This window comes from Cavia porcellus, unplaced genomic scaffold (genome assembly GCF_034190915.1).
Source record: "Cavia porcellus strain 051 isolate PalLab524CR breed Dunkin Hartley unplaced genomic scaffold, mCavPor4.1 scaffold_10, whole genome shotgun sequence".
NCBI lineage: Eukaryota > Metazoa > Chordata > Mammalia > Rodentia > Caviidae > Cavia > Cavia porcellus.
Genome location: NW_026947493.1, coordinates 61,364,326 through 61,379,116, shown reverse-complemented (window position 1 = coordinate 61,379,116; position 14,791 = coordinate 61,364,326). Strand labels below are relative to the sequence as shown.

General features: G+C 32.1%; 1 protein-coding gene across 1 annotated transcript in view; it reads right to left on the bottom strand.

Annotated features, from left to right (window-relative positions):
- Cnbd1 (cyclic nucleotide binding domain containing 1) overlaps window positions 1-14,791 on the bottom strand; it is a 349,396-nt gene that overhangs the window by 294,541 nt on the left and 40,064 nt on the right. The window contains exon 3 of the mRNA XM_063256859.1: window positions 8,903-9,016. Coding sequence (XP_063112929.1) covers window positions 8,903-9,016 — 114 coding nt within the window. The remainder of the gene's footprint in view (window positions 1-8,902; window positions 9,017-14,791) is intronic.

Sequence of the window (14,791 nt, the reverse complement as noted above, 5' to 3'; positions counted from 1 at the left end):
CTAAGTACTATTCACAGCTATGTACTCATTAGTGGATGAGTACCCTAAAATATGGACCAAATCTTCCCAGTAGAAACTTTTGACAACAAAAGAGGTAAAATTCAGTGGTTTTATTTTACATTCTAAGAATGCATCCAATGTGTGAAGGCTGTTTTCTGACACTGTGACTAGCAGCGTGTTTTTACCTGGTCATGTGTTAAAAACCTCAGGTCCCACCCGAGACCTTCTGAATCAGAACTGACACAATAATAAGCTCCCCAAGGGTTTTGTGCATACATTAAAGTTTTAAAAACACTGATGTGTCTGAGTTTATTGAAAGTGAATTTGACAGTAAAACCAATTTCTGTCATTGACCGCTGAGTAATAATACCTCTGTAAATAGTTAATAATTGCCTTTTGAATAATAAATCCCCTGTGTTGAATTAAATATGCAGGAGGCCATTAGCCTGAAGCTGTCTCTGTACCTTAAGTTCCTAAGTAACAAACCTCAGTCTAATTTAGGAAGTAAACACACAGAAACCTAACTAGCAGTATGCTTTTCCTAGAAAATACCTGTTTTCAGCCAACCATAAAGAGATGAGCTTCAGCCAGTCATAGACAACCAACTGATCAGATGATTGAGTACATGATTGAGCACATCATGCCCAAATGTCTTCACACAGCCGATGAGACAGTCAATCATATGATTTATTTAATTTGGCTTATGTTTTTGTCTATAAAAATCATAACTCACAGACAGACATGTGGCACATGCCTGTCATCCCAGCACTCACTCAGGAAGCTGGGGCGGGAAGATCATTGCAAGTTTGAATCCAGCCTGCAAGTTTGAATCTGAATGTGAGCTCAAGGACAGCTTCAACTGCAGAGAGAAGCCTTGTTTCAAAAAAAACAAAGGAAAGAAAGAAAGAGAGAGAGAGAGAGAAACAGAGAAACAGAGAAAGAAAAATTCACAGCTCACACTGCTGGGTAGAGCTCTTTGAACTTCATCAGAGTCTGAGTGCTGGCTGATTAAGAAATCACTCTTTGGTCAAATGCACCACATTTAATTTAATTTATCTAGTTTTTCTTTTAACCCAATTGGAAGTTTATGTTCCTGTCTTTCACACTATATCTTTTTAGATCACAATACAAGTGAATAGCATATATGCTTTTTCATTTATGTTGTTCTGTTTCTATAATCAGAGTTCACTCTACTGAAAGCTTGAAGGGGATTATTTTCCATTGTCTTTGATCAATGAAATCTAATTTTATTTAAAAGTTCTAATTAAATTTTCTCTTGTCTTTGTCTTTAAAAAAATAAGTCATGGCAAGTGCCGTACTAACTGTTCCATAAGAATCTGCTACCATGAGAGATGAGCCTCTAAGATCCCATGCTTTATAGAGGTCCAAAGGAGAAGCTCCTCTCACCTCTGAGCTGCCAGCAGATCCCACGCCTGTTACCGTATAGCTGTGAGGTCTGCTCTGGCCCGTAGTTGGTATCTACTGAAGAATGACTGCATTTTTCTGCTACTGCATCTCCGCTTACAATTTTTTCTTTGCCTCTCAGATTCTTGTTGCATAGCCTGCTATTTCCCTCCGTAAGGTCCTGTAGCACGTCAACCCTATCAATATCTCACTCTTGTGCCGCAGTGGAAGCATCCACAAGGCATGTCTGCTAGATACAGGAGAAGAAAGAGGAGTGGCATTCATTGTTAATTCAAGAATCTCTCTCTGCCAATTCTGTACTGATATTTCCACTTCATACTGCATGTTGAACTGAGCTAAGTGTAAGCCTGGCTTTCAACATCTCATCACCCCAAGAATCTAAGAATACTTTTTAATATTTGATATTTTATTTCCAAAGTACATAGATCAGAGTAGACAGAGACTCATAACTAATATTTTTTAAAAACTTCTACTGTATAGTCTGAGTTGATGATCATTTTCCTGAACAGCTATCTGGGTATTTCTACACTCCGATCACCTTACTTTGAAATTTATTAAGAATGGGACTAAATGAATATCAACAGGCCTGGAGATGAGCTCACTTCCTGTTTTCTTCCTCTAACATAAGCATCCATTTACAACATCTTGTTTCTCAAAGTAGTATTTTCCCTGACCTTTTCTCAGAAACCATCAATAGCAGGGATATAGGGAAAGGAGGAGCCACATGTTAGGGGAAATATATCAAAAGATAATACAAAAACATTAACATCTCACATATGTCCTCCTATGATATTTATAACATCAACTAGACAATGGGATCCCAGATCAATAGAGCTAAAAGGAACTTTGAATGTCATCTGCCCAACCATTTCATTTTAGATACCACATAATGATGTCCAGATAGATTGATTTCTCCAGTCATATAGTTAGTAGTGGCAAAATAGATGATCTCAATCAAGGCATTGAATGCTCAATCTAATGCATTTTCAATTGCTAGCTGAATTCAGTTACTAATAAGAACTTCTAAAAAAGAATTCTTCTATGTCTTGTCAAAGAAGTTAATGGAAGTTAATTGCATATGGCTATCTCATTACAATTTTTCCTGTACCAAATTTGTACCCATCTGAGTTACTCATGTGTCTTCTCTACCACTGCATTTAATGCTTGTTCAATTTGCATTAAACAATTCCTCTGCTCTCTTCCCTGTGTACCTTAGGGAAAATAATTCTGACTTTTTGATGTACAATTTAAGAAATGTACTGATTAGTTAAAAGTCTTTCAAGTTTTTTTTCACTTTTTCTCCTGTCAATGCTGTAAAATCTAGCAATAGAATGCATCTGATATTAGGCAACTCTCATTTTCATTAATTTAGTAAATATCCAGGTTAGTCAATAATTTATGTTGATGGCTCTCAGCTTTGGCCACATTTTAGTTTTACATTCTTTTGTGAAGTCTCCTCATTCATAATCCCTTTACAAACTGTCTGCCAAATTAAAAAATAACACTTTACTATGAGTATTAAAAGTAAACTGAACTTTTAAAAATCTTTTTTTTTAGTATTTACTAATTTTATCTGAAACAAAAAAGATCAATGTTGCTAACATTTTTATACAATTTAAGATTGTTACAAGTATATAAGCTTCCTTGCAAATATTTTAATTTCTCCCCTTGGTCAAAGTATCACAGCCAGACATGGTGACCTATGCCTGTAATCCCAACCAACACTCAGGAAGCTGAGGCAGAAAGATAACATGAGTTCAAGGTCACCATGGACTACAGAGTGAGTGTATGGCCAGTCTGAACTACATAGAGAGATCTTGTCTCAAAAAACTAATAAATAAACACATATTGCATTTTTAATAAATTTATCTTCACGTTTCCATAATTTTATAGATATTTGTTTCCTCAGTTAGTACCATTTACATGAACTTCTTTTTCACTCTATATGTTTTCTTAGGGTTTAAAAAATGTAGATATTAAATTTATTAAAGAAACAATGACAATTTTTTAAGTATTGCTACTATGTTGCTAAGTACTGGGAACTGAACCTCAAGCATTTGCACTGATCTACATTCTCATCCCTTACTTATTTTTATTTTGAGACAAATTCTTGCTAAGTTGAAATTGGAAGATTTCTTCCTCAGCTTCCAAAAGTATTGAAATCACAGCATTGAAATTATAGGCTTCCTGCCCCACCCCCAAAATTACTGTAACTGTGTATAATTAATATACCTCATCTTACCTCCAAGGAGCACCATTCTTTTTTATAGTGATGAATTTCCTGTACAAAAATGTCTCCCACCACATTTTTTGTACTAATAGGTTCTAGATCATTTGACGAATAGTTTAACATATGACTCAGATTGAGTCAGTCTTAATCTTTTTCCAGAATTATTCTGGCTGATAAAGAAATTACTTTATCTGTACTGTTGTAGCTGTTACAAGTCTGAGGTTACAGATAACCACGTCCCTGCCTCACATGAAAAGGCCACAAACAAAAAGAGTACAAATACAAGCCGATGACGAGAGTCTACACATACTCAAGTTCTTGTCTCATTTTCCCTAAAGACAGCTTTCTGATTGATCAGATGAATGCATAGGTAACAGTTTCGGACTGTTTATGTTTCTTTCAATTGGAATTTTGCTACTTACAACAAAAGCTTGGACTAATGAACTGTCCAATCAAAAAACTGAACAGTGAATAATAAATACAAATTATACTTAAATTATTAGAAAGATCATTGCTCATGGTTTAGAAAATACGAATTAATATAATTGTTCAGATAGAGACAGAGAGTAACTTGAAATGCTGACTTGGGAACTTTAGAATATGAAAAATCATATTTTTAAGAATATTAACTATTTTCCATATTCATTTTTGTGGTTACAATTTTTTCACTATTATATAAATATAGTTCTCAGGAAATTGTCTGGCTTTCCAATGTTTCCAAGACTCTCAAACATTAGTAAAAAGCAAATTAAAATATCAATAGAAGATAGTAAGATTTAAATTGTTAAGCAAAACTACACTGAAATTAGTATACAATAACTTAGAAGTGCTCCTACTCACATAAAAAGCTAGTATTTTAAATTAGTACATTTATATAATGCCATGTTCTTAAGACAGAAGAATACAGATATGAATCTGAGATTATACGAATCTCTCTTTTTTTCTAATCTTTTTTAGACAGGGTTTCTTCTATGCAGTTCAGGGTGGCCTTGAGCCCACTTTGTAGTCCAGGATGGCCTCCAACTCATAAGGATCCTCCTGCTTCGCCTCCTGAGTGCTGCAACTATAGGTGTGTGCCACCACGCTAGAAGGATCTCCTTAATGGATTAAGATTTCTCATAATACTGATGATGGTGGCAATTAGATTTTGTAATAATAAACTATATTTAATGGGAACAGATAAGCCAATCAGTGAATAGTATCACTATTAAGAATTCTCATAATGATAATTATAATATTGTTAATTTCATCTTCCCCATTGGAATATAGAAGTCATTTAGTTGTATCAAAATGGTATTTTAAATAATGTGAGATAATCTTGTTATTTAACCTATTTTTTTAAAAAGGAACTTCTTAACAAAAGGTATAATTCACATAAAATATCACTGCCATTTATAGGACATGATAATCAAAACAGTTATTTTAATTACAAATCCCTTTGAGTGAGAAGTCTGAGGTAGAATGTTAATACTGTCCTCTTTCTAATAAATACCTAGTGAAGATCATGTGAAGAGATATCTCCGAAGTCACATGTTGCTATCGGGCCACACAGGCACTCAAACTCAAGTCTTCCAGCTTAAAATTCAATGTTCCCTTTTAAAACAGGGCAACTATTTCTCTATCTTACTTCCCAGGAATCTATTCCTACCTTCTAATACATCCATGAATAAAATAAATTTTAGATAATGATAGTTTCAAACTGTCTTTGTCCTGTCTTTAAGTTTTCTGTCATTTATTGCTTCTTAATTTCTCAGTGAGGACTTTCATTTATTTTCATGAATGAGGCACTGCCCCAAATGAATTTAAGGCTTTCATGGAGCATTTTTCTCTCTTTGCACATGACTATGTTCTTTCAATATTTAGCAAATGCTCAGGCATCAGGCATCCCACAGCTGCCCACAGCCAGGCAGGTGCCTTATTTGTTATCACAGTCTTCACATAGTATTAGTGTTAAATTAAATATACAATGTTGAATATGACAATAATAACCAAGGTTGATGCATAATTTTAATATTTAGATTGAACTTTAATATTTAGCAGGTATTTAGAATCTGTTAACATGCACTTCTCTCCATGAGTTTATTCTTTTAAACAATTTTTTGTTTTACCTGAGCTCTTATTTCACCATCTGAGTACATAGTTATATCATATTGCTTTTTAAGCTAAACTAAGAGAAAATTTTCTTAATGTATTTTATTTTAATTCAGTTAAAAGTATATCTATTAGTGCTTTAGAATACATAATTTTCTAGTTGAAAAATGTAAATTAATATTTTTATCATGCTATTACAAATTTGCAGTTAAAAATAATTTCACTGTTACCATGAGAGAAATACTAAATTGTATCAACTTCATTTGTGTAACTACTTTTGAGGATTGTCTATATTTTATAATTGTTTTTAATTAAATTGTATTCTTACTGCTGAGAACTCCTTATATATTTGAGATATAAAAACTTTGTATCAGATATACAGCTTACAAATGTTTTCTGCAAATTAATCAGTTATCTCTTTATTCTCTTGATTTTTTCCCTTAGGTCTTTCATACAATTTTTTGTTTTGTTTTATTTTTTGCATTTTGTTTTAGACATTTTTGGTATGTCATTTGTCTACTTTTGTTTTTGTTTCTTTACTTTCAGTTTATACTGAAACACTATTCAATTTTAAATTTTTCCTTACCCTAATAATTGTTTAGAAAGCGTTTGGAGTTTTTGTTATTGGTATTGTTTTACTTCTAAATAATTAGATATTTTTGCTTCTAATTCTAATATTTATTCTATTGTGTTATAGTCAGAAATGTCTTTATACAATTTCTTATTGTACATATGATTTTAAAGTTCTTTGAGTTTTTTCAATGTATTGTTTCTTCTTCTTAATTGAAAATTTTTGTTTAACATTCTGTAGATTTGGTTTTTTTTTTTTTTTTTTTTTTTTGTCTTTTTCGTTTTTACCGGTACCAGGGATCGAACTCACGACTGCCTGCTTGCAAGGCAGGCGCTTATGCCGCTGAGCTAAATCCCCAGCCCCAACATTCTGTAGATTTGTATGTCTTCAAGAAATTTTTAAGGTTTCTGCATCCATTCTGCAGTTCTACAGTTAACAAGAAAATAATTTTCTACTAAGAATCTATTTTCTCTCCTGCCTTTTTTAGTGTTAATAGCATTCCCCCTTCTATGAATGAGCATGTGATTAATGACTGGCAAATTAGTGCACAGTGACAAGGCAGAGACAGGACATATTTCAACAAGAGATTTCAATGAGCTTCTGCCAGAGAGGTATTTTAAGAGATCACCGCTCTCCTCACCTGAACCTGGACAGGCAGATGCATCCCATCTGTTCAGATCTACCACATGAAGTGCAAAGATGAAACCAACCCAGCAAAGATGAGGCAGACATATGGGGGGAACTTGCTCTTAATTTCATCGGCAAGCTATTTTTTCTGAAGATTTCAGAAATTTTATTCTTAAAATTCCCTTGATTCTTAAGCTAATTTGATTGGCTTCTCTGGAACTTTCAACAAACAAATCAATTACATTTATGCATTTAGCTAGTTGTTGTGCATTTTGAATCCTGCCCTTTATTTTTGCATTTGGACCATAATTGCCTGTTTGTATAAATTTTGGGTCTCAGTCTTTCTTTCATAAAAATATGAAGATGATATTCTATTTACCAAGCCACTAGTATTTCTCTACGTGGTTTTGCAAAAAAATGCCTTATCTAAAGGAGCGGACCAGTGCCTATAGCTTAACAAAGAAACAAGGACAAGATGGATATTTTAGGTACCGTAAATATTCTTTATGCCTTAGTCCATAGAGCTAAATTTACAATTCTAAATCTAAATAACAAATTTAGAATAGAAATTAAGCATACTTCAAATTAAATAGTAGAAAATATTTGCTTTAAATATTCCCATAGACTGAGTGATGTTAATTTGATAAGTCACAGTGTAAGCTCTGCATGGTTGTTCAAGGCAGTCTTACTGTCTAGGAAAACAGTTTGATCTAGATAATTAAGGTCTCAGAAAATTTTCTGTTTGAATATCTGCTTTCCACAAGGCTGTTTTTGATTATTAATTTAAGAAATTGTTCTTGAAAAGGCAGAGGAAGTCCATCTCCCAGAGACTTTCCCGAGGTAACTAGCATATTAATTTCTACATAATAGTACCCTACAGCTATAAATGAAAGGAAGGTTTAGTGTAATGAAATGAATTTATATCTTCCATGCTGATATCCTCCAAATCCTGAGAATGTATTTGTTACACTAATTTAGTTTGAGTTTTTATCTTTATAGTGTTGATATAAAAAATTAAGGCATTTTTAATCTTTTTACAGAGTCTGTAAATAGTTTTTCCAAGTGGTAACACACATTTATTAATCACAATTATGTGAGAAGCAATCTGCCAAGGGTCAGACATAAAAAAGAAAATAGTACAAAGCAAAGTGGAATCTTATCACTACAACAGAAACTATACAGGGTACAATTAGGAGGCAGGGCAATGGGTCAGAAAGGGTGTAGATACATCATTTCTACTAAAGTAGTATGGAGTAAGAAATTTGTATACCCACTACAGAAGATGCAGGTAAATAGTACAGAAATGTTTTATTTTCCTAAGGAATAGGATGCTTTCTTTAATCTGATGCTGTTATTATATAAGTTCCACTGGTGCAAGGAGTAATTCGAGGAGGGCACAGATAACCCTGTGAACTGGCAGTCCATGCTCACTCTTCCCAAAGAAGGCAGTTACATTTTCTGTTATAGTCAGTAGTCCCACTCTTTGCCTTTAAGCATACATAAAATACAGGTCCATCTAGAAGCAGAAGCCTGGGAAAATAGACTTCTCAGATGCTTTCAATTGCCCTGCAACTGTCATTCATTCATTGACACAAAGCATCCCTTCTTATATCCTCCACCTACTGACACCACAGTCATTTCTAAGGGAAAGTTCCACATGAAACGCCATAGGGTACTTTCAACCTTTTTACAAACATTATTATTTATTAGTGAAAAGAAACAATCATGTGGAGAAAAGTGTAAATAAACATTCTCCTCAGAAGTAGAAAAATATCTCTCTTCAATAAGAAAATAAATTTGCTCTTGCCTACCACTCTGTTTCCTTGACTGCTCCTGAGCACAGAGTATGTCTAAGTCACCAGATACTGTTTTCAACTCCACTTGTAGACAAGAGAACATGCAATACGCAAGCATACCCAAACAAATGTATAGACTTAAGTTTCAGGGAAAAAAATTACCTTTTTGGCTCCCATTTCAAAATTTTAGGTAATTCTATTTTTTTGTGCAGGAATATTTTAGGATACTCTTTCATAAATGCATTGTGAGCTGATGAAGCAGTGCAAGAACTCCAGCTTTAAAAAAAGAAAGGAGGAAATACAATTCAAAATAAAGATTTTTTAACTAAGCATATTGAGTTAACATTATAACAATTTTTCAAAACTAAGCCTTCTTAACATTTTTACTTTTGCAATTGATTAAAAGTGTTTCATAATATAATACGTAATAAAAAAACTCTTCTTATGCAGACGTTACTGATCATGTATTTCTCTAAATCACTGCAATCATTTATAAAAATTTCAAGCACATTGTTTTTAGGTCTAGTATAAACACTGGTTAGTGAAAAGATCAGCATTTCCCAAATTCAAAAATCACAAACACAATCTGCAATGGCTTTGATAAGTTAAGATTTGAACTTTTCCTCATGGGTCATAAACTCCAATGGTATATCCTTGGTGGACTACTCTATTTTAAATATCCTCCAAGTTGCATCCACTTACCTACAAATGCCTCAAATTTATCTTTATTAATTACAGTGTGATATTTTGTTATGTATAAATACTATTTTCCTTATCTATTCATCTATTGATGGCCTTATATGCTGTTACCAAGATTATGCTGTTGTAAATCGTGCTGTTGTAAACATGAGTGTATTCTGGAATATTATAATGTTAACTCTTACAGCAAAATACCTAGAAGAGGGATAGTTGAATCAAATGGAATTTCTTTTATTGTTTTGAATAACATTAAGTGAAATGATACACAAACTCAAGTATTGCATGTTTCTCTTATATGACAAAAGCATATACATGGTATATATAATATATATTCTATTTACATGCAATTAAAGAGCAAAATATAAGAAAAATAAGTAGAAACTAAGAAGAAAATCAAAAATTTCCCCAAATTATATATTTCATTGTTTAAAAATATTGTAATATATATGCTAATTTGTTTCACATACTCATAGTTTATATTACTTGATTGAAAATAAAGTTTGTGTTACTATCTATTTTTTGTAAGAATTTTTTTAGTTTATGCCTTGTACTGAGTAGTTTGAAGATGAAACACAGTATAATAGCTATTGTCAATCTCTTATGAAAATTTATTTGGCTTTTCATAAAATAAAAAATTGAAAAACAAAAAAAAAATCTCCTCCAAGTGATCTTATGTTCAGCCTCAAATTTTGATCCACTGCAAATATCAGAAGTGCCAATAAGCAAGAGTTATGGAAACAGTAAACTGTCTTTAAATGTCAGGGAGTGAATGATATTTGTTTCCGGAAAATTTGCATCATTCAATGTTCAATTGACAACTACCATGAAATGCTGATCAATTTTTAAAATGCTAAACTTACACTGTGATACCTTATTTCAATAATTATCAAAAATAATAACATTTTAAACTGAATATTGATGAACATCTTAGTCAATATTTGCCTCTTGGCAATGAATATAAAAGTCCTGACGAGAAGGCTTTTCTTATTTTATTATCAATGTTAATGTTAACACAATTGGAACTATTTATAATGGATTTTATTTTTTCTTGTCAAAAATTCCTAAAATGCCATATTGATATTTTACACAAGATAAATGTTTATATACTTTAGAAATCTGTTATTTAATTTATTTTGAGTTAAAAATGTGTGGACATGATTTAATATGACCATAAAAATTTTCATTGTTTTTCTCATACTCTATGTACACATTGATCAAGTATCTACTCCTTTTAAATTTAATTATTCATTTCAGTGGAAGATTTTTAAAAATCGTTTTCTTTTGATTATCCAGTTTATATATCTACTTATTTTTATTAGGTACTTCTTATAGCCCATGAATTGTATTGGAATCTTTACATTTTTTATCCCTTTGCATATTTGTATAACCTAATAATATGAGTATATTTTTGTGCCCATTCTATCCATAAAGAATCCATTTCCTTAATAATTGGCCTAATTTATGTAAATAGGTAGTGGAAGGTACATGGTACTAATGAAAACTAAATTAACTCCAAAACCCATTCTCAAAACTGCTAGGTTATCTCCATCAATTAATAAAACAAGTTACTTGGTCTATGACAAGCACTATTCTTGGCAAGTTCTAAATAGCAGGTCAATTAATCCTTGTACAACTATTTTAGCTAGATACTCCTATCATCCTCATTTTATGTACAAAGATACTGAGACACAAAGTAACACAATAATATGACCTTTTGTCTACATATGGCCCATATTACCAGTCTGGGAACCTTATTCTAATCTATGATCTGGATAGATCGTCTTTGAAGAACTTACAGCAAAATGCTCCAACTTTTAATCTTATTTTTCTACATGCATTATTGAGCTAATTCCTTCATTCAATCCTTGAGAAGTTCCAAGATGTGATTGCTGATGTACATGAACCCAGTGTTTATGATCTGAGACTCCAAAAGTAGTGTGTCCAAGAAGGAACAGTGGAAGGCGGATATGGAAGAATCAAATGTTGCAGTTAGAGACAACTTGATCCCCAGATGAAATCCCTAAGTATCCTAAGACACTGAGGACGTGAGCTCTATGTCATAAACATGTAGTTTGGCAGTATACATCTACTACTATGTCTCCTATAGTCAAAGATCACAAAATTAAATGTTAAAAGTGGTCAGGGATTATAATAGCATGGACTAAGATGAATGAACTAATGAGAGCATGGCCTCAAAAAATTACCCATGGCCCCACTAGTAAAAGATGATTTTTTAATATAATAATAAAAATTCAGTGTGGCCAGATGATTTTTTAAAGGAATTAGAAATCTGAACTCTCAATATATCTTCTAATTTTCAATAACTTCTATGAAACTAAATTATGTTTTCATAAAAAAAAACTCATATGTTGAAATCCTAACACCCAAAGCAACTGGAAACGTCTCACTGCAAGGAAAGTTTAAGTCTGAAATCTACCTCTGTTTCAGGAAAAAATACATGGTTCATGGAAGCATACTTAAGTCTTTGAAATATAAGGTGTAAAAATTGTAGATAGAAAAAAAAACTGTGAATATTAGAACTGGAATTTTTCTTAATATTTATACATATAGCTATCATTTCATGGATAACAAAATAATGTGTGTAAAATGTAAATAATCTGCCTTACAAAAAGTGAAAAATAGTACACAAGTTCAGTTGTGTTAATTTCAAGGCTAGAATTCCTCCAGTTCTCAAAATAATCACAATAAAATAAGGTAGGCAAAAAGTAAGGACACTTAACACGCAGTTCAGGAACTCTGCCAAGATCATCAATAGGTGTCTCCTTTGCTGACCTGACAGTGTGCTTGGAATATTCATGACTGAGTTCTAATCAATGGAATATCATCCCTTCCAAAAATAACACCCTTACACAGGAGGTCCTTCATGTGCTTTCTTGAAGCAGAGGAACAGAATGGTCCTTGTTAAAGATGAAAGAGACAAATTGTGGTCCTAATCTTTATCAAAATCCTAATCTTGGATCTAAATGCCAATCATAAATACCACTATGACATTATGTGAGATAGGAACCTCAACAATGAATGTAATCATTATATGTTCAAAACGTTTACTAATGAAAGTAAATATATAAACCCTGAGATTAAGGCTTTTTCCATAATAGCTGGATACAACTAACACAATACTTCTTTTGCAACTCATTCTGTTTGCTCAAAGATCTAAGAGCCTAATAAACTGTTAATAAAATACATTTTGATTAATTATATTTATGTATTTTCCACAAGGCAATTTACATTTCTGTTTTAAATTAAGCCAAAGCCAAAGAAGTTTAACTTATTCTAATAAGACTGTTTTTTCCTGAATTTGTCTTACAACTATGGTAGCCTCTATACATTTATTTAAAGAACTATGAAAGTTATCCTTTCACAAAAATAGAGGCAGGTGCAACTATATACAAATACATACACATATATATCCATAAAATATTTCATTACAATATATTTCAGAAAAAATGCTCTGTAGTAATATATTTAATACTAGTCCTGTCACCTAAATGAGACCAATCAGTAAACTTTATAATGACACTAAAAAGAATCACCCTATGCAGTCATTTTTATGCTTATTTTAATTTTTTAAGTCTGTAGCTAATGAACTTATCACTCTCCTTTAAGTATAGAAGCAGCCCGTTAACCAATAACTTTATGAATTCAGAGTTAACTTTCTTTTTAAGAGTCATACATGCTATTGCAATTAGTTAACCATAAGGATTAATCCTAATCTTTTCTTCTTCATGAAATTCTTAAATGAATTGTCTTTAAAACCTTAATTGAAAAGATAATGACTTTAAGACTGAATCTCACCTTCTAGAAAGATATTGATCTGTCATAAACATTTACTTTCTCTGAAATAATTGGAGTTCTCCATTCTTTGAGAACAAACATCTGATTTGAATATACAATTGAAATTGTGGTTTAACACATGCACAGTATTTTAACCTCGTATTGATTTCTTTTTCTCTGGAAAAGTATTCACCATCAGGATTTATTGTAGCAGTCAAAAATAATGGACAAAAAAAACTCCTCACTCACATTTTGTATTTTATTAGGCACATAAATGATATCTACTAATATGAATCCAATTAAGTAATATACAGCATTTAAAGATCAAACAAAATTCTATTTTATTAGGCAATTTGGGGGGGGGAATGGTGTATAGCTCAGCAGCACAAGCATCTGCTTGGCAAACACGAGGTCATGAGTTCAATCCCTGACACCAAAAAAGTATGTATATATATGACTATAAACCTCACTTTCAGTGGAAAAAGGGCAGAATTTTGTCATATGTACAAATGAAGCTCTGTAGCATGAAATGTTATTAATGTTAGAATAGCTTTGCCATGAGAGATTTGTTCGTCACAGAGGGCCTAGACACTGATGCTGATGGAAACTTTTGTTTTAAACTGGAAAGAATCATTAAAAAAAGAAACACATCTAGCACTCTTTGTTCTAGGGTGTCAAACATCACACCTTAAAAGAAGATATATGCCAAAGTGAAAAACAAATCTCATTTTCTATACCATGGTAGTCTTCATTCTCTGAATTACCCTTTTGATGCACATATACTGAGTAACAACTTTTTTTTGTATTTCTGGTCTAGTACAAGGCAACCTAGAATTTCTGAAGGACCTCCAAAGTATAAGAAAGAAGAGAAAAATTAAGTGGATACTTAAGATATAAGCCATAACAAAAAGGAACTGTATCTTATAAGATTGGTCGCCAATGGAAAGAATCCTGCACTAGGGAAAGCTTCTTGCAAGAGAGTACACTAATTCCAGCTTCACAGTGCATACTGACTCTAGGAAAAGGTAAATATAACTTCTCAGACAATTGATCTACAGTCAATTTTCAACTTTAGTACTATGTTTTCTATTTTTCTGAAAAATGTCATTGGTATGAAATATATATTAAGATTAAAATTTCACAGAAAGATTGCCTACAGTGACAAGCTGTTTGCTTTCAGAAAAAACACAAAATACAAAATTTACATTTTTAAAGTCTATAAATTCTGACTCATAAGTATAGTTATGTGACAGTTATATAAGTAAAGAAAGCAGCACTGTGATGATTGGTAATAAGAGAATCAAAAGTAGGTGATCAACTGTGAAACAAAGCACTAAGTAAAAGTTCTCAAAATGAAAATTATATTTTAGTGTGTATATTTTAGTGATGCAGTGTGCTATCTGATACACACAGAGAGTATCTTCTCACATACTTAATGTTTTATGGATGTTTGGGTTTTGTGGTAAGAACAGCTAAAACCTACTCATTTAGTTTGAATCCCAAATATAGTACAATTTTATTATCTATCATCCTCAGTTTGTACATTGTATCGCTAGA